The sequence below is a fragment of the Lynx canadensis genome, chromosome C2, assembly GCF_007474595.2.
Source record: "Lynx canadensis isolate LIC74 chromosome C2, mLynCan4.pri.v2, whole genome shotgun sequence".
Taxonomy (NCBI): Eukaryota; Metazoa; Chordata; class Mammalia; order Carnivora; family Felidae; genus Lynx; species Lynx canadensis.
The window spans coordinates 44,619,670-44,639,376 of NC_044311.2; the positions used below are offsets into that span (position 1 = coordinate 44,619,670).

Below are 19,707 nucleotides of genomic sequence, written 5' to 3' on the forward strand. Positions count from 1 at the left end.
GAAATGGCAAATATTTGTTCTACTGTAATATTACCCACATTAGCCTTATTTATATGCACAGTGCTACAAAGGCATAATAATTAAGGTAATTTAGGTCAGATAAAATCACCACCTTAGAATTCTATACAAGGTAACTGCTCACAACCAATTGGGGATCCCCCCCAAAAGTTAAAACTGCCGCCAAAATTCATTCCAATAATAGTGTACCTTATGGTACATTATTGTAATTATGGTACATCCTTACAGTAGACTTCTATACAGCCTTGAAATAATAAATATCTGGATCAAGCTATATTGACATGAAAAATTTTTAGTCAACAAAACGTATCAGAAAATACTAAGGATACAACGTATAGGAGTCTAATGTGAAAAAAAAAATTAAGTTTAAAAGAAATGTAACAACTGGGGAAATTTTACTTTCTGAACTTCTTTTTGAAAAAATAATTTAAAAAATAGTTATTTCCACATAGGAAAATAAAAGGCTGAATTCAGTATCCACCGACACCAGGTCATCTCACCCCCAACCTCCTTTTACACACAGGCCTGAGAAACAGATCGTCAGTTTATTATAGTAGTGAAGCAGAGCTTTGGAATTTGATGTACTTGCACAGTCCTGACCTTTCCAAACCTGTTTGGTCATTTGTACAACTTCGTTGAACCTAAGGTAGGGTATGAAGACAGAACACTGCACTCAGTATCTGCCACGTGAATACAAAATAGATTTTATAATTTTTAAGGTAAATAATAAAAATATACCTAAAACCGTTTTTTAAAAGGGAAAGTTAAAAGTGACTATAACATGTGCTATTAAATGTTGTATCCCTTCAGTCCTTAAACTACAGATCCAAGACTTGGTTCCTTTAAACTTAAGTCTTGGGAGTTTTTCTGAGGAAAAATTGCCCTCCTTTTTAAAATCCCCAACTGTTACTTTTAGTGGTCAAAAAAAAAAAATTATCAAGTGTCAATTAACAACTGTCTAGGACTGTTACTAGTTTTCTTAATATTCATTGAAATTTCTCTTGGTGGAACTATATAGCTTTTTAAATAAGACATTAAATAAAATTTAATTTCTATTAAAAAATACTTTCCTAATTTAAAGCTTTTCTGATTGTATGAAAGTATAGTTACATGGAAACTTACCCCAGAGATGAATTTATCTTGATATTTTGCCTTCAGAAATACCTATGTAAAATACATGTATACATTATACACTGTATGTGTTTACACTGTATGCAACATGTTTATTACCTCATTATTGAACATTTATCGGTGAGCATTTTCTCATGTTATTCAATGACTGACTGTTTTATTCTCTGGACATAGAATAATTTATTCAACCCATCACTCTGAAAGTTAAATCTTGCAGTTTTCCAAGTTTAGTTATTTTAAGTAATTTGGTGTGATGGGCATTCTGGTATACAAATTTGTATAGCCCCATTTTCTTAGGCTAAGTTCCTAGAAGTATAAAGATACATGTATACATTTTCGTAAGTGTTTTTTGTGGGTAGGGGCCAATGGCTAGTTTCATCATTTACTATTTTAGCCATACAGTTGCCCTCTCTCATTTTCTACTCCCCTGCCAACACCAACACACATCCCTTCAACCTACTTATAGGTTCATTAAGGGTTTCACAGTTTTGCTCACTGCTTTCTAAATAGTTACCCTAACAGTTCTTTACAGTGTTATTACTTTTATAGTATATTATTACTGTAAAATATCAAATCATCACAACCCAACCACCCAATTTTCTTTTGACCCATCTTTTGTTCCTAACTGGGATCTTAACAGGTGAAGAAATTGAAGTTTTTATTTTCAATTTCAAGACATGCCCAACTACCAAAGTAGCCCCAAACTCCTTATCTTCCATACTTTTATTTCCCTGTATATACTAATTCAGAACTAATGCCCAACACTGTCAAAAGAATTTTTAATTATGAACAGTATATTTTAAGTAACGCAGAAATCCCCATTACCTAACCCATTTCTCAAAGGGTAGCATACAGGCCACTTAAAATCAATCAGACTGACCTGGCAATTATTTCTAAAGGGACTTCCAGAGCCCAGAAACTGCATTACAACCAGCTCCCCAGTTTTCCTTAGACCCCCCAACTTTTGAGCATTCCTGCTCTGAGCTTGACAGTTCATAACCAGTATTAAACATTTGCTAAACTTGAATACATCCCAGGGACCTTATGACCTATAAAATTAAACATGACCATTACGTAGTCATAGTTAACAGGTCACTCCAAAGCCAGACACTGCAGGAATATCCCAATTATCTTACATGCTGCCTAAGGAAGGTCTTGTCTTATGGGAGTCCCAGCTGCTTGACTTCAGCAATGCCAATAGAGCTTTCAAAGCTAAATAAGTCACATGACAGTTCAACACAGAAGAATCCACAATGCAGAAACCCTTCTTGGCACTGGGCTCCTTATTGCTCACTAGATTTCACATCTAGAGACCAGCAACAAGAAAAAAAATATTTAATTTCTAGTAGGCAAGTCAATTTTCCTCTCACAAACCCAAAGATGGCTAAAAGCCTTTAAAAACAAAACAAAAAAAAACAGATAAAAGCCCATTAAGAAGAAATTCCCAGGCACTCATTTTATCTATAATAAATAGTACAGGATATGGAATGCTTAGGCCATAAGCTCAATTTTAAGACTTTATGCTTGTAACAGAGCCTGGCCTATTCTGTATATTCCAATGTGTCAAAAATCAACTGTAACAATAAGACAACAATTTACATAAACAACAGGAGTCTAGAATATTTGGTTGGAATAAATTTATTTCATCTGTCTGTAAACAAGGTGTTTAATAGTTATGGCATTTTTTTAAATGCATATTAAATCAGATGAGTTAGACTGTATCCCAGATGTAACAAAGTGCAGGGAAAGAAATGGACAAATCAGCAACAAGATTTGTTTTTAAATCTGTACATTATCCACAAGGCCCAAACAATAGAAGCAAATACTAGAATGTCCCTAAAGTAGTGCCATTCGAAAGAAACCTTTAATAGGTCAGTTAAAATCCATCTCACAATAGCAACAGTTCATTTTAACAATAGTATGGCACAGAACACATATGAAAAAAATTTATCACAAGACAGCCAAGTCCACAATAATGCAACTTCATATAAAAACTCAAGCTGCAAATAAAAATTGGTCCTATGAAGAACAAACTGGACACACTCCAGATGGTTATGTTGGGATACCTAATGTCCATAATGGCAGCCTTTTACAATTTTACTAAAGAATAGAGCTGGTGTGCAAAGGAACAAAAATCTGAGCTATTGCAATGATGGAATGTCCCTGGGGATTCGATCTGTATGGTTACTGTAAGGTCGTGGGAGGAAGTGCCTTTTGCTCTTGTTTTGCAGTTGCACTCTTCATATAGCTTGTAGACAAAAGGTCTGTCTCTACTCAAGTGCAACAACAATACTAAAAGCAAACTACTGCAGCTTTCAATAGCTCATCAACAAAAGGGATATTACTTGGTTAAATAAACCAGGCAATGCATAAAAGATGGAAGCAAACCAAATACCTATGTGCAAAGGGAGAAGGGTGGGAAAAGAGGAGTGAAGGAAAGATGCATGCACTTTTTCCTCCCAACCATGCGCTACAAAAGGAAGACTAAATGAGCTAAGTAAATGCTCAAAGTGCTGAAAAGACATTGATCAAATTAGAGATTGTACAACCGGCACCTTGCTTAATATTAACTTATTTTAGTTATCAATATCCCATTAATTGCTAAGACAAAGTGATGCCCAACTTGGCATGCCCCCTCCCCCCGAATTTCAAGGTATCATGCAAATCATTATTGTGCTGCAATTATGTTGCCAGATAAGGGTTGGTTACATACAGTGGTTAACATACAAATGATCCATTGGGTAAACAGGAATCGCGACATTAGAAAATAGGTAAAGAAAAATTAGCTACCATCTACAGTCTGGTAGCACTGTGACCATAATTGGGGTGGTGATGAAGACAGTTGCTAGGTAGATGGGGAGAGGCTGCTTACACATCAGACCTCCTCAGGTATAAAGCGAGTTCATATGCTTTCTTGTTAAGTGTGCCTCCGTGGACACCTTCCTTTCCCATGACTATAACCAATGCTGGAGTACACAGGGAAACAAAACAAAAGTGAACAGAATTATTTAAGGGGGGGGAGGGCAGAAAGAAAGACACCTTTCCCCACCAACAGAGGGATACAAAGGAGACACAGGTTCATACCCCATCACCCTGCATTGCTAATAAAATTTCCAGAATTAAGACTCAAGCTTACAGCTAGGAAAGTTTAAGAGCAATTTTACCCTAATACTTAACAGTCTGCCTAGCAGCTAGAACCCAGAGTCTCTCAAGTATTTTGCCATTGAGTATGCCTTCTTATTCAATCCGCCTCCATGGACCCCTTCTTTTCCCATTACAAAGACCAAGACTGAAAGAGAAAGAAGAAAAGTGTTTCAAAAGAAGTGTTAATCAAGAGAGTCACATAAGTTTTAGCAGACAGAACCCCGATTAATAAGTTAACATTAAGTTAGTTTTCCGTGAACTGTCAGGCACTGAAGTCATCTAGGTCTCCAAAAAGGAAAACTTTCAAACTAGTAATACGCTGAAAACACTGTTAACTGCATCTTGGAAGTCCAATCAGTGCAGCTCCAGTGCTCTATAAAAATATTTTTACACTAAGAAAAAAAATGTGTGATCATTTATATTCTATTTTAGAGCAAAAAACTTCTAGTTAGTATGGCAAATTATCAGAACGGCCCCCAAAATGTACACTTACAAAACTCAGGTGATTATTTACAAAATTCTCCCCAACTTTAACAGGCTTCATTAAATACAAACCATTAAGTCTTACCACTGAGACTCAATGTGTCTATTACTTCCAGAGGAAAACCAAAACCAAATTTTAAATAGCATTTTCAAAGCCATTCAGAAAAGACCAAGTAAAAAATACTTAAGGCTTGTGCTTACTGATATGCTCATTATGCTTTGCTTTTGAGTTGAAAATCCTAGAACAGGTTTACTATTTCCAACAACAGGTTCTTCTATGATGCAATTCAGAGGTCTATCCCCAAAATACATGCATAAGTCAGATTTTATACTTGCTACCACTAGATGTCAGTAGTGCTGTAGAGTATAGAAATCTTATTCTGGTTTTATGTCACATGGTTAATACTTTTTTAACATATTTATCTGAAGTCAACTAATGTTTAGAGATTTGTCTACTACTTCAGTTATCTAATTTTCCTACAGAAAGATACTTTAAGTGTCAACTCACGAAAACAAGAGTAACCTTTAGGATAATCACAAGGAGTTGGTAGAACCACTGGGGCAAATAATAGCTACTCAGAGTAGCTTCAAGTTCATTCACATGGTAGATTTGGTTTTAAAATCAGCTGTGCCAATTCTATCTGAGGCTACACAGCCCTCTTAATTTACAAAATATTTACACAGGTTAATACATTTAAATGTATTTGTAAATCAATTACATGTCATAGTAAACCTCAATTTTGGAAGTTTTTTCCAAAAACGTAGTGAGACATAGTGAAACAAGAATTTCTGCAACGTTGAAAACAGTCAGGAAGCATCAGAACTTCTGGACCAAGTGTATAAATGAAATATAATTTCCTACTTTTCAAATTTAAATCACAGACACGCTCTGTCTTTGAAAATATTCTAGTAAATAGGCAGCTTACTACAAAACCTCATTCTAATTATTTTGCTCTTCCCCAGCAATGTTTCAAATAGAAACATGAGCAAATGTTCATTTTTCCTTTTTTATGCCGAGCAGTGAATAATTAAAATGCAAGAAAAGAAAGAGATGCAAAGGTGAAAGACTAAAAAGCAATGAAGTAACCAAACAATATGAACAGTTTAACAATCTGGATGTGCCGTAAGATTATCATTCCACATGTGAAGCAGTTTAAAAGGTAAATTTGGATTTTCAGTTTACTAAAGCTGAAACTGAAGAGTTGATGTGAATATTCTATTTTAGAGTAAAGTCAGGATCTCAGAGGCTGAGCTGTATATGCAGCTGCTGTAGAGTAGGTAAGTCTAAAAGCAAGGGAGTGCCTCCCTTCAGTGCTGGGCAGTTCACAAAAACCACCTTAATAGCCATTATGGACTAACACTTTTATTCAAAATGTTAAGGAAACTGCTTAATAAGTTGTAGCGTGCAAATTTTAACCAAAAGAGTACTGTGCTTACCTCTACCAGCTCTGCCGACAGCAACGTTGTATGTTGGCTCCCCACCTTGACTCTTTGTCCGGATGTCCATTGTGCAGTCACCATCGACGTATAGGCTATCTCTGATCACTGAGCACTTCTTTGCGCCAAGAGTCAAACCGTTGGTAAAGAAACCTTCCCGGTCTTTTCCTACAATCATATCTATTTCTACTGGCTGCCCCCGCCAATGGGAAAAAAGAGAAAAAAAAAAAAAAAGAAAAGAAAAAAAAAACATGAAATTGTAATCAATTCCTTTCAGGCCTCCATTTGGTGGAAAAACTTTGCCAAGATTGTACTACTACTATACTACGAGACATTCACATCTCACTAATGTAAAATCAAGTTTGTCTTTTCTAAAGAATTACTTAATCCTATAGAACTACATGTTTTGTAACAGTTAAATTTCACAGTTACCAGCGTACCAACTAAAGACCAGTCGATGCAAAGAGAATCTATGTAACTGGCAGCTGACACCAGATAAACTGTAAACTTGAGATTTATAAACTGCTTCAAAGTCAGATGGTACCTAAAATAGTTATGTAATGGTAAAAATTCACCTATAAACTTTTAACAACTGCTTGTCAATCATATTCAGTCACATTACAGTTATGCTGCATCAAACTTAAAAGTTGCTTGGAAGCCTCTTGAAAAAATGCCCATGCGTAACAGACCTTCCTACTCTGCTTTAAATGACTTGAAATATCCCCGCTCCCCGCCCCCCCCCCCCCATAGTATGAACTTCAAACCTTGGACCTCAGCGCATTGACAAATTCGTATTTCCCTCTTTATTTTTCTAACCACTCTCCTTTTCCTCTGCAACTTCCCTTCCCCTCCCACCTCAGTAATCAGTTTTCTTGCTGGGCAAATGCAAAGAGGATTTTGCTGGTAGCACTGCAGTAGGTAATGGTTTTAAAAAAGAGAGAGAAAATGGAGGGAGACTGGGAAAGAAACTGAGGTAGCCACCAGAACCGGAAAGGAGAAAACGTGCATGCTAACATTCCATGAATAAGAAGGAAGGCGTCGCCCCCATCAGAACTGCAGAGTCATAGCAGGCCCCAGCCATTTCCAAGCACACTCCCGCAATCTTCCCAGCCAGGCAGCGGGAACTCACACACAAAGACAAGAGGACTGCAGAAAAAAAGTTGATCACCAGACAGATGGCAATTCTCCATGAGAACTGTGGTCCACTGCGGTTATAGGAGACCTTAAAGTATTAGCATCAAGGACGGAGTTCTACCCAGATCTTGAACCATGTTAAGTAGTACAGAATAATTAGCAGCACCCATAATAGGGAGCCTGAATTTTGGCGTTTGAGGGGAGGGGAGCGTGGAGCTAAGAAATTAAGGGAATACCCCTGTATTTGTCACAACCGTCACAATTTTAAGAAGACCCTTGTGCGGAAAGAGGCAAAACAATAAAGCAGCACTGGAGATTTAGTAACATTTCCCGAACATGTGGCAACCAAGTCAAAGCCATCAAGTCACAAGAAAACCAGGCACTGTGAAGCATAATCTGCATTAGTTCCTTTACTACCTTCACTAAAGAGGGAGGGACTTGGAGAAGTGAAGTGTCCCCTCGGCCTTCACAGATTATTGAAAGCCCCATAAAGCCCCCCCCCCCTTTTTAGAGCTATGTTGCGTAATTGGGGATAACGGTGTATCAATGAATCTCCATAGGAGGAGGAGAGAAATCAATGGCAGTTCGCCATCTTGGAGAATTAAAAAAAAAAAAAAAATCCTATGGAACCAGAGCTGAAGTCGAGATTCACGAATCCACCTACGTTGTCGGCGTACATTTCTCTCAAGCCCCAGAGGCCTGGACACCGGCAAACCTACGCAAAGTCGCTGCGAGGATCCCGAGGGCCGGGCAGCCGCCGCCTCCCACAGCCCGCGGCGCGGGCGGCGCGCTGTCCGCGGAGCAAGGGGCAGCCCGGCTGCCGGAGGACCCCCGCCCGAGCCCCGCGCGCTCCGGCCCCGCACCTCCAGCCCCCGCTTCCACCCCGGAACGTGCAAAGCAAACCTCAGGGCTTGCAAGGGACCAAAGAGAGCCGCACGAGGGGAAAAAAGCCGCCCCCCCCCGCCCCAACCGGTGCGCGCCCCCTCCCCCAGCTTCACGGACAGACACTGGGAACGCAGGGGGCGCCTAAGCAGTCAGGGAGCCCGGGAGCCGGGAAGCCAGGCCGCCGCCCCCGCCGGTCAGCGCAGCCCCGGGAGAGGGGGCGTCCCCGGGCCTCGGCCTCCCCGCCCGCCCGGCAGCCGCATCCTCGGCGCCGGCCGCCCACCACACCTGCCGGCGCGGCCGTCCGTGGCCCCACAGCCGGCCGGCCCCGCTCGGGTCCGGGAATGGGAACGGGAACCCGGACCGCCACCGGTCCTCACCGTAATGCTCTGGAAGACGCCCCCGGCCGTGGCTGCCCAGACGTATTTGGCGTCGCAGTAGCCGACAATGGCGGCCTCCTGGCAGCAGCCATCGCACATCAGGTTATCCACGTAGCTCTGCCAACCGGCCATCTTCGAGCCCTTCGCACTGCAGCGGGGACGGCGAGGAGCAGCAGGCGCAGCGGCGGCGGCAGCGGGCGGCGGCGGCGCGGGGGGAGGCGGGGCGGGGGCGGGGAGGAGGCGGCTCTGCGCAGGCACCGACCGCCCCCCTCCCCGAGGAGCTGCGGAGGGAGGACGCGGGGACGACGGTGAGGGACAAGCCGCGGAGCGCGCCCGGCCCGCCTGCCTGCCCGCCCGCCCGCAGCCGCGGGGCTGACTAACCAGCGGCGGGAGGCTGCGGAGCGGCAGTGCCGGCGACGACGGTGTCCGCGGCCGCTGCTCCTCACCGCGGCACCTTTCAGTCCTCCGCGGCCACGGCGGGGCGGGCGTGCGCGCGCTCGTGCGTGCGATCCTTCCGCGGCGCCCCGACTCGAAGGGTCCCGGGAAGGGAGGGGGAGGCTGAGGCGGGGGCGCGGAGGGATACCGCTCCGGGACAATCACGGCCGCCACGTGCGGCGGTGAGGTCGGGATGCTGTGGGGTCGCTGGCGGTGATGCCTTAGGCCCGCGGAGAGGGCGGCTCCTCCGTCGCGTTCGGCACCTCAGGGACAGGGGCGTCTGGGACGCCTCCAGTTCCCGCTGCTGGGCCACGATGCGCCTGTCTTCTGCGTCCGGTGGCTGGGGATGCGGAATTTTGAGCTCGGTGTTGGATTGCGGAGTTGCCCTGGTGATGGGATGTGGAGTGTTTACTCCTGTTCGTGTTGGGGGTGGCAGTGGCAAGGTCGCCCACGCTCGTCTCGGGCGTCCTCAATAGGATCCTCTTCCTTGGAGCCCCCTGCCCTTTGGCCATACTGGCAGCCGCGCGGGCGCGCCCCGGCAACCTGAAATCTGAGCTGCCGTTTGTGGCTTTCACGAACATTTCTGAGCTTTGCCAGTCTTTCATTGTTGCCGCTTTGGGGGTACCAGGGCCTCACACTCTGTGGATTCTTTGACAGTAAGAACTCCCTTAAGGCTACTAATCACGTGTGGGTAAATTGCTCGTAAATTCCGAACAAGTAGCGACCTATGTAAACTATTGGTTAACTGGGAAAGTTATTGGTGGGTCAAAGAAATCGCTGAAAATAGAATTTAAAAACTCTAAGAAAGGGTTCCCTGGATGAATATGGTAATATTTTTGCTATCCAAGGGTAAAATAATTGCAGCACCCAGATCTAAGAATAGGTTGTGTTTACAAGGTAGAGTCCCAGTGATTCTCTCATCTCTTTAGTAACCTCTGGGTGCTTTGACTGAATGAGGAATTAGGAGACGTCTTATAATAATTTTAATTTCAGGTGAACAAAAACGATCTGCCAATCGAGGCAAAGAAGAAAGCTCATTTAAGACGTTGAAAAGTTGATTTTCAAATTTAAGGTTAACGCATAAAGGCACGATTTGTGGACACAACTGTAGCTCATGAAAGAAGACAAAAGTGTTGCTAAGCAATCTAATTGATTCTGAAGTTTTGTATTTTTACTGCTGAAATCCCCTACCGCAAGGGAAGGGGTGGGGGGTGGGGGTTGAGAAGCACAGTAGGAGAATCCCCAAGTCAGGAACGTATCAGTTTGAGACCATTGTATCTTCTCATGTTCTGATGACACAGAATACCTATGTGGTCTAAAATGTGTGCCAAATTGTTTTATTTTTGCAGGTGTGCTCCCACCTGATTTAGTTACACTTACTGCTTTACTACTTTGCCTCTTTGTGGTGGTTGTTGATGGTTTTAATACTTCAATCTTAGCCATTTATCACCTCAGAAGTTAATGATACAGTGTGCTGATAGCACTGATCTGGTCACTTTGTGAGAATTCATCAAGCTGTACAGTTGTGATTTGTGCTCTTAGTATGCATGTTATAATTCAATAAATTTAAACAGTAAAGGTGAGAAAATAAAATAACTTGAAGTATATTGAAATTGAGTTATTTATTCTACTCTGAAGCTTTTTTCTGAGATATCATTTCTAGAATATTATAGCAAGGGGTTAGAAATAACTACATTCCATTTTTATTCTTTTATTCTTGTCTTTAAACAGGAAAGGGATTAGACCAACTGAATTTTCTGGATATTCAAATCTCAAAAGATTCTAAAAAGATTCTCAAACACATCTATTGGGTAAAACATTCATAAGAATTTAGAATTTCTGGGGTCCCTGGGTGGTCTTACTTGATTAAGCATCCGACTCTTGGTTTCAGCTCAGGTCATGATCTCACAGTTAGGAGGGGTTGAGCCCCACTTCGGGCTCTGCACTGACAGTGCAGGGCCTGCTTGGGATTCTCTCTCCTGCTCTCTCTATCCCTCACCCAAGCACGCACACTCTGTCTCAAAATGAATAAACTTTAAAAAAAGAATTTAGAATTTCTATTATTTTTCCATATTTTAAAAAATTTACTACACCTTAAAATTACTGTTTTACTTTTTCAACATAGTGCTATTACTTTCCCAGAACTGCATACAGTAAAATCTATGAAAAACTTATTTTATGTAATAGACTGAGGTTTTACAGTTTAGGTTTTTAAATAATATGTTCAGGGGCGCCTGGGTGGCGCAGTCGGTTAAGCGTCCGACTTCAGCCAGGTCACGATCTCGCGGTCCGTGAGTTCGAGCCCCGCGTCAGGCTCTGGGCTGATGGCTCAGAGCCTGGAGCCTGTTTCCGATTCTGTGTCTCCCTCTCTCTCTGCCCCTCCCCTGTTCATGCTCTGTCTCTCTCTGTCCCAAAAATAAATAAACGTTGAAAAAAAAAAATTAAAAAAAAAAATAAATAAATAATATGTTCAAAGAGAGTCTACTATCTGTTTTAAGTACAGATAGTCGTTATTATGGCTCAACTTAATGTTTTCAACTGTATCGTGGCAGGTAATCCATAGGCATTTAGCAGAAACTGTACTTCAGAGTTTGAATTTTGATCTTTCCCCAGGTTAGCAGTATACAGTGTGATACTTGTGATGCTGGGGCAGTCAGTCAACAGTCACCTCCCAGTCAGCCACGTGATCACAAGAGAAAACAACTGATACACTTGCAACCATTCTGTTTTTCACTTTCAGTATTCAATAAATTACAGGAAGTATTCAATACTTCATTATAAAATAGACTGTGTATTAGATGATTTTGCCCAACTGTTGGTTAATGTAAATGTTCTGAGCACATTTAAGGTCGCTAGGTTAAGCTATGACATGTGTAAGATCATACGTATATGAGGTATATTAAATGCATTGCTGATTTAAGATATTTCCAGTTTGCCATGAGTTTATCAGGATATAATCCCACTGTAAATTGAGGAAGATCTATACTATAATAAAATAATTTTGTACCTATTTTCTTTAGAACCAGCTTCCTAGCATGTTGCCTTATTTTCTATTTGTACACCACGATCTGTTACAATTTCATATAAGTTGCTTACCACAACGTTATATCAAAAGATACAAGTATAGGAAGAACATATTTAGGAATAGCAATATGTTAAGTCCATAGGAGTATCAATCTAAAAAACAAAAAATGAATTAACAATTTGTATCATTCTCTACTTTTTTTTTTTTCAGGGTAACAGTGATAATAGCAATGTCTGGGCAGAAGCAGAGAAAAATCTTAGCTCTTGTTGATACAGATATCCAGAATTAACAAACAGTGGTAGCATATTTAAATTAAGAGTGAGTTATGCATTCTTTCCAAAATGTTTAAATTCTTATTTAGGAAAACAGAAACTATGTAATAAATCAGATCCCTTGATGTATCAGTCAAGGAGTGTCTGAGATAATTTTAAGTCCATGAGTAAATTATTTGACATTTTCCCAAAAGCACAAACAAGGAGTTAAGTTGTATTAAAATGTACTTAACCTGTTAAACATTGGTGTAGGCTAAAACTACATAATTTCCCCCAAATATAGTAAAACCATAATTATCTAAGCCTACCCCAAGCCCTCAATTAGCTAAAATTTTCACATCCATATTTAGTTTTTGAAAAAAGTGTTTTAGTTGTAAAAATAATTATAAAACAATTAACAAAACTTAGAAAATGGAGAAAAACCACCCTTAATCCCACAAGTAATACATGTTTTCTTTTGAATATATTCACTCATTGTTCTATTTATGATTTTTATAGTAAAGAACACAGTACCTACAATTCTAGATTTCTTCATTTTATCTTGAAATTCTATGAATTTTTGCTTTTAATAGCTTGAGGTTATTTAATTGGATACATACAACTTAAAATTGTTATATTTTCATTCTGATAAATTTAACCATTGCATTAAGTAGTGGCCCTCTATCACCAATAATGCTTTTTGTCTTAATTTTTTATTTTGTCAAATATTAAGGTAACTATTCCTGCTCTTTTTATTAATGTTTATCTGGTCTTTTCTCTCTCCCTCCCCCTTCCCTGTCCCCTCCCCTTTCTTTTCCTCACCCCCCCAACCTCCCATTCCTTATTCAACCCACACCCCACCACCCCCCTTCCCTGTCCTTAAATTTTAGATGTCTCTTGTAAACTTTACATAGCTGGATTTTGGCTTTTTGTCTAATAGGCAATATTTTAATTTTTCATTCAATTTATATGTTCAGTTTCTATTCTTCTAGTGTTACCCTCAAAATTCTTCTAGTGTTACCATGCATATTTAATAGAACAAAGTTTTAAGTTAAATAATATCTTAAACCCTCCCTCCAGGCAACCTAAGGGCCTTAGAATGCTTTAAATCTGGTCACTCCTTTTCAGGCTGTTATTTTACACAGATGTTTGTTTATTCATACGTATTCACAGTTGACCCTTGAACACGTGGGTTTGAACTGCATGGACCTACTTATACATGGGTTTTTTTTATAGTACAGCACTCTCTTCCTTATGATTTGAATCAGTAACGATTCCAGTCAACAGTAGTCTATTAGTAGTTAAGTTTTGGGGGAGTCAAAAGTTATATATGAATTTTTTACTGCATGAGGGGTATGTGCCCCTAACCCCTGTGTTGTTCAAGGTCAACTGTATACATATACATTTGCTATCTAACTTACCATTCCTTCTTATGTCTCAGACCATCATTCTATTATCCTTCTTCCTGAAGTAAATCTTTAGAAGTTCTTTTAATGGAAGTTTCTTGGTAAATTATTTTTGTTTATCCCCAAATGCCTTTATATCACTTTCATTCTTAAAAAATAGATTGGATTTACAATGCAAGACTGACACTTTCAAAACATGGCATTCATTCTGGCTTTCACCATTGCTGGTTGTACTTTTATGAATGATCTGTTCTTTCTCTGGCTACTTTTGGAATCTTTTTGCTGTTCTTCAGTTTCACTATGATGTATCTATATCTGAGTTTCTTTTACTCTGGTTGGTAAGATAGACATGTCCATGATCCCTTCCGGAAAATTCTCAATCATTATCTCTTCAATTATTCCTTTTCCTCAGTTCTCTCTCATCTTTGGGTTCAGAGTGTTTCGTAGTGTTTGGGTTCAGGAAACACTCTTCTGTTCTCTGTATCTCTTAGCTTCTTTCATCTCTTCCATCTTCTCTCTGTGCTGCATTCTGGGTAATTTCTTCAGCCACATGCTCCAGTTCACACTTCAGCTCTGTTTCATTTGTTGTTAAACCCCTACACACTGAGGTTTTTGTTTCTAAAAATCTATTTGCCATTTTTAGAAGTGCCATTTTATTGTTACCCAGATCTTTCTCATTCCTGATGGTCTCTAATTGCTTGCCTATCTTTGTGGTTCCACACTTTATTTCTTTAAACATCTCTTACCTAGTTATTTTATACTCTCTGCATCTAACAATCCCAATATCTAAATAAGTTGTATGTTTTTATCTCTCTCACCTGTGGTGGTTTGCCTCCTGTATCTTTGGTGATTTTAGAGGTTGTGAATTCATATTTCCTTGATCTTAACATGTGGGAATTCTGATGGCTTAAATTGAGGACACTTTCTTTCAAAGAGGATTTGCATCTGCTGCCATGTGCTCAGGAGTTGTAGCAACGTGGGGCCACTTTAACCCTTTCTATGGTGTCCCCTAAATGCAGGAGTATCTGATTCACCTCACACACAGCTGCTGTGGGCATTTGCACTCAGATCAACCCCATCTCTCTAGTGTGCATATAGACCCTTGCTCTAGTTTCTGCGCAAGATTTATTTCTCTTTATTTGGTGGGAAGAGGGGTCTCTGAAGAGATTTCTAATTTCTGAGAGCCTACCAAAACATCAAAAAATGTTTTTGATACAGCATCAAGTTGTTTTGCAGGAGGATTTCCCCTATGATATCTAGTTCACCATGATACCCAGAAGCAGAGGTCGTAACCACAATTTTGCATCTTCTGTGTTTTATTCAATAACTATGAGTATCAGGCTTGGGTACTGGTTGGTGCTGTTTACTGAGACAAGTAACATTAGCAAGATGAACAACGGGAGAAAAATGTTAAGCTTAGTTGACTTTTCAGTACTTGTGAGACATCTAAGTGACAATGTTGCATGGCAGTTACATGTACAGCTCTGTAGTTCTGAATTTAGGGTAACACTTCAAAAATGAATAGAAGAAGAGGAGTTTATAATGAAAACAGAATTAGTGGCTAGAAAAGTTGGGTGGGGTATCAGGAGCCAGCTAGGTTGTAAATGCCCAAGGAAGAGACCTTTCCCAAATGGTAGGAATGGTTGCAGAATAGCAAATAATACTAAAAAGGCGAATAGGATTGAAAGGTGTTCATTGAATTAGCAACAGAGAGGCTGTTTTAGAAATGGACAAATATAGATTTAGGTGAATTATAGGGAAGCGAACCAAACTGCAATGAGTAAAGGAAAAAATGGAAGGCAAGTGAGCTGAGACCTTCTTCAGTCAAGCATTTTGGTAGTGAAAGAAAATAAAGAATTAGCCAAAGGAAACATATGGGTAGAGGAGAGGGTGGTGGTTGTTATTGTTTTAATTGGAGAGTCTGAAACATGAAAAAATGCTAATGGGATGGCACTAGTAGAGAAGGAGATGTTACAGATATGAGAGAAGGAAGATAAATAATACCTCAAGGCTTTGAAACAGTTTTTAAAAAATGACCTGGAATCTAAAGCATGGTTAGATAGAATTGCCCTCTGACAAAAGATGGGGTACTTTCACAGTAACAGCAGTATACGATTGTGACTTTCTCTTCTTTTTACTGCAGTATACTACACACACAGAAAAGTTAACTAATCATATATACCTTGGTGAATTTTCACAAAGTAAACTTGCCCAGTTAACCAGCATCCAGATCAAGAAATAGGATCAGTATCCCACAGGTCCTCTTCTTGCCTGTTTTAAGTCACTACTCTCCTGTCAGAATTTTAACTACTTTTCTGACTTCTTAGAAGTCATAGGACAATTTTGGCTATTTTTGAACTTTATGTAAGTGGACTCACGCAGTAGTCCTTTCCCATGGCTTTGTCTGGCTTCTTTTGCTTAAACATGTTTGTCCAAATCATCCATAGTGTTGCCTGCCTGTAATTGTAGTTTGCTCATTCTCATTGCTGTATAGTATTCCATCATGTGACTCTACCATGATTTATTAATCCATTCTACTCTTGGTGCATATTTTGTTAGTTTCTAGGATTTTGCTATTATGAATATAAACATGTTTGTGCATGTGTTTCAGTGAGCAGAGATAAGCATATACTTAGGAAGGGGATTGCTAGTTTATAGGTTTGGGTTTAGTAGATACTAACAAATAACATTCCAAAGAGATACCATTTTATCCTGGCAACAGCAGTGTATGAGGGCTTCAGTTGCTCCCTTTGGCCTTTCTAAGTATAAACATTTTGCTGGGTTTGTGATAGTAATTTATTATGGCTTTAATTTGCATATTCCCCATGACAAAGGTGAGCATGTTTTTCATGTTTGTTACTCATTTGGACACTTTTTTTGGGTGTAGCATTTGTGCAAATCTTTTGCCATACGTTTGTTTGTATTGACTCTGCAGTAGTCCATCAAGTGGGTGTATCATGAATTGTCCTTTCTTATTGGAAAAATCAAGTAAGGTGAGAAACAATGAAAAAAATTGTAGTTATGATCTGTGTGTGTTGGAGAACTTTCAAAAGAAATGGATAAATACATTTTGGAAAAATGTCTAACAGCAACATTTAAAATATAAAGTATGGCACTTAACTCAATTAATCAATGTGCTAGACACTGCCAGTTTGCCTACCCACTATTTACTGTTCTTCCTTGCTAACAGAATCATAAATTTGCTTGGGGGTGGGTGTAACAAATCTAACTTAAAAAACTCCAAAATGCCCTTCCAGCTAGGATGATCATCTAACTCACTGGCCAATGAGCTGAAACAGAAGTTATTTCATGGAAAGCTACTTTTTTCTCTGATATATATATATATATATATATATATATATATATATATATACACACACATACATATATATATATTTCCCCATAATATATAATATATATAATTTCCCCATATTTTATCACATATATAATTATATACATATATACACACATATATATAAAATAACACACACATACACACAACTTTCTGCCCTTAACCTGTCCTCCCCTTTATCCAGATTGTGGAGACAAACAGCCATTTGTGACTGTGCTGGGGATGGTAGAGCAGGTGGGGAGAAGGGACCTGGTTTCTCAAGTGGTTTCATCAGCCTTGTACTGCCTACCCCAGACTCCTATTACAGTGGATAAATAACCTCCTTATTTGGTTAAGCTATTATAATCAGCTTCTGTTAAGTGCAACCAAAGCCTGTACTAACTAGAACCATCTATTATTGTATTCCATCTCAGGTCCCCAAGCATTCTGACTTACCCAGTGTTGTTTTTCCATAATGAGTTAAACATGTGGGGAAATGTTTTATATTTATTGCATCCCTGTTGTAATAATGACTGAATTGGCCATATCACAGAAAATTGCCCCACTGGTTTTGTTGTAGTAATACATTAAATAGTGCCTTGGGGTTTTAAGAATTTCATATACCTTCCTAAATGTGTCAGTAGCTGATAGAGAATTCCCTATGAGTTTTGACTCATTTTCTCTGATTTACCAGATGCAGAAAGAGGATTCTGGCATCATATTGGAGCATTTCATTCCAAGAAAGTTACACTTGAATTTGAGAGGTTTGTTGTAGAATTCCAAGGGAAAGGGCCCAAAGCCTACAAAAACACTGGTTGTCTTGTTATCTCCTATATGAGAGAAATGCATGCATTCCATCAGAACACCCCTAAAGAGATAACACATCTAATTTTTCTTGATCTCAGTCCCAGAAGGCAAGCATGAAATTTAATTAAAGTAGTCTTCCAAAAATATATTAAAATGAGGCTTAAAAATTTTTTTGTTGTTGTTTCCTCTAATAAAGCTCAGATTCCACTTTTAGGGAAAACTGTTTCTGGGACCACCTGCATTACAGTTCAGGCTTACCCAGACTCATGATATGAATGGGTGAACTTTCATCAAGAGACCAACAGCAGAACAAAAGCATTAAAAAAATGGAGAATAGGATAATTATACCAACTCTAGGTGAAAAATGAGTGATTTTAGAGATGAAAAAATAAACAAGACTGATAATGAAGGTAGTATTCAGAACTGTTAATGATTGGAATTCCAAATAACATCTAGGGCAGTTAAAGAGGAACACTCCCAATACTATTTATTCCTTTATGTTGTAGAGACAGACTCATTTAGTGAACACTTCTGTGGCTCTGTTTTTAAGATCTCTTTAACACAATTGTATTTAATTTCAACAATTTATTTGCTAGCAATTCTTCTTAATGATTACTAGATAGTCCTTGTAATATTAATCTTTTTCAAATCATATAACAAGTACTGAGCTCTTGCTATAGTTGTACATATCAGTACATGCTAAGAGTATAAAAGAAGGTTCCTGCCCTCTCTTTTAAAGTCTAGGCAAGGAAGAAGTTAGCAATATGGACTGGATGGAGAACATGTAAGAGACAAGTAAGAGTAGGATTACATACCATTAGATCACAAAATTAGACAGTAAGCACTCTACAAGGGCAGAGATGGAAAAAATTAGTGGAGGTTAGAGTTATAAGAAAGTAATAAAAGGGTGTTTCATAGAAAAGGTTCAATTACTATTAAATCTTAAAAAATGGGGAGGACCGAGGTTTGGTTTTCAAATACATGGACAAAACATAAGCTATAGATTTCCCTTCCTACTAGAAAAAGTAGCCAAGAGAATAAGGTATTTGCAAAGCATATATCTATCAAAGTATTCATTCAGAATATATAAATTATAAGCTGATAGGAATAAGAGTGACAACCTGTAAGAAAAATGAGCAAAGACTTGAATATTCATTTTATAAAAGAGGTTCCCAAGGCCAAATAATGGCAGAAGAAGGTGTTTAACTTCATTAGTACCAGGAAAAGGCAAATAAAACCACAATGCACCTTTTTACACCTATTAGGATGGCTATTATAAAACAAAACAAAACAAAACAAACAAAAACAGAAAAGAAGCATTGGTGACAAGGTGGAGAAATTGGAACCCCTGTGCACTGTTGGTGGGAAGGTAAAATGGTGCACCCATTAGAGAAAGCAGTGTGGTAGTTCCCCAAAAAATTAAAAATAGAGCGGTGCCTGGGTGGCTCAGTCAGTGGAACATCAGACTCTTGATTTTGACTCAGGTCATGATCTCATGGTTTGTGAGACTGAGCCCCAAGTTGGGCTCCATGCTGTTAGCGCATATTCTCTCTCTCTGCCCCTCCCCCACTCACGCTAATGGGCTCTCTCTTTCTCTCAAAATAAACAAGCTGAAAAAAATATTTATAATCATCATGTGATTCAGGAATTTCACTTCTGGATATATACCACAACAAATTAAAAGCTGATATTTGTACAACCATGAACTTGAAACTGATATTTGTACACCCATTTGCATAGCAGCAGCATTCCCAATAACCAAAATGTGGAAGTAACTCAAGTGTCCACCGATGAATGAATGTATAAACAAACTGTGATATATACATACAATGGAATATTACTC

The 19,707-nt window shown here is 39.3% G+C and overlaps 1 protein-coding gene across 3 annotated transcripts; it reads right to left on the minus strand.

The window, feature by feature from the left end:
* Positions 1-1,140: 1,140 nt before the first annotated feature.
* Positions 1,141-8,805, minus strand: PFN2 (profilin 2). 3 transcript variants are annotated; one of them, XM_030330521.1, is made up of 3 exons: positions 8,610-8,798; positions 6,214-6,406; positions 1,141-1,182 (listed from the first exon to the last, which is right to left on the minus strand). In XM_030330521.1, exons 1-3 carry the CDS (start codon positions 8,739-8,741, stop codon positions 1,154-1,156), a joined length of 354 nt encoding a protein of 117 aa, XP_030186381.1. In that variant the 5' UTR covers positions 8,742-8,798; the 3' UTR covers positions 1,141-1,153. The 3 variants fall into 3 exon arrangements, with proteins under 3 accessions (XP_030186381.1, XP_030186380.1, XP_030186379.1); XM_030330520.2 differs by lacking the exon at positions 1,141-1,182 and adding an exon at positions 2,772-4,115 and having other exon boundaries at positions 8,610-8,805; XM_030330519.1 differs by lacking the exon at positions 1,141-1,182 and adding an exon at positions 4,023-4,438 and having other exon boundaries at positions 8,610-8,794.
* Between the last annotated feature and the right edge of the window lie 10,902 nt (positions 8,806-19,707).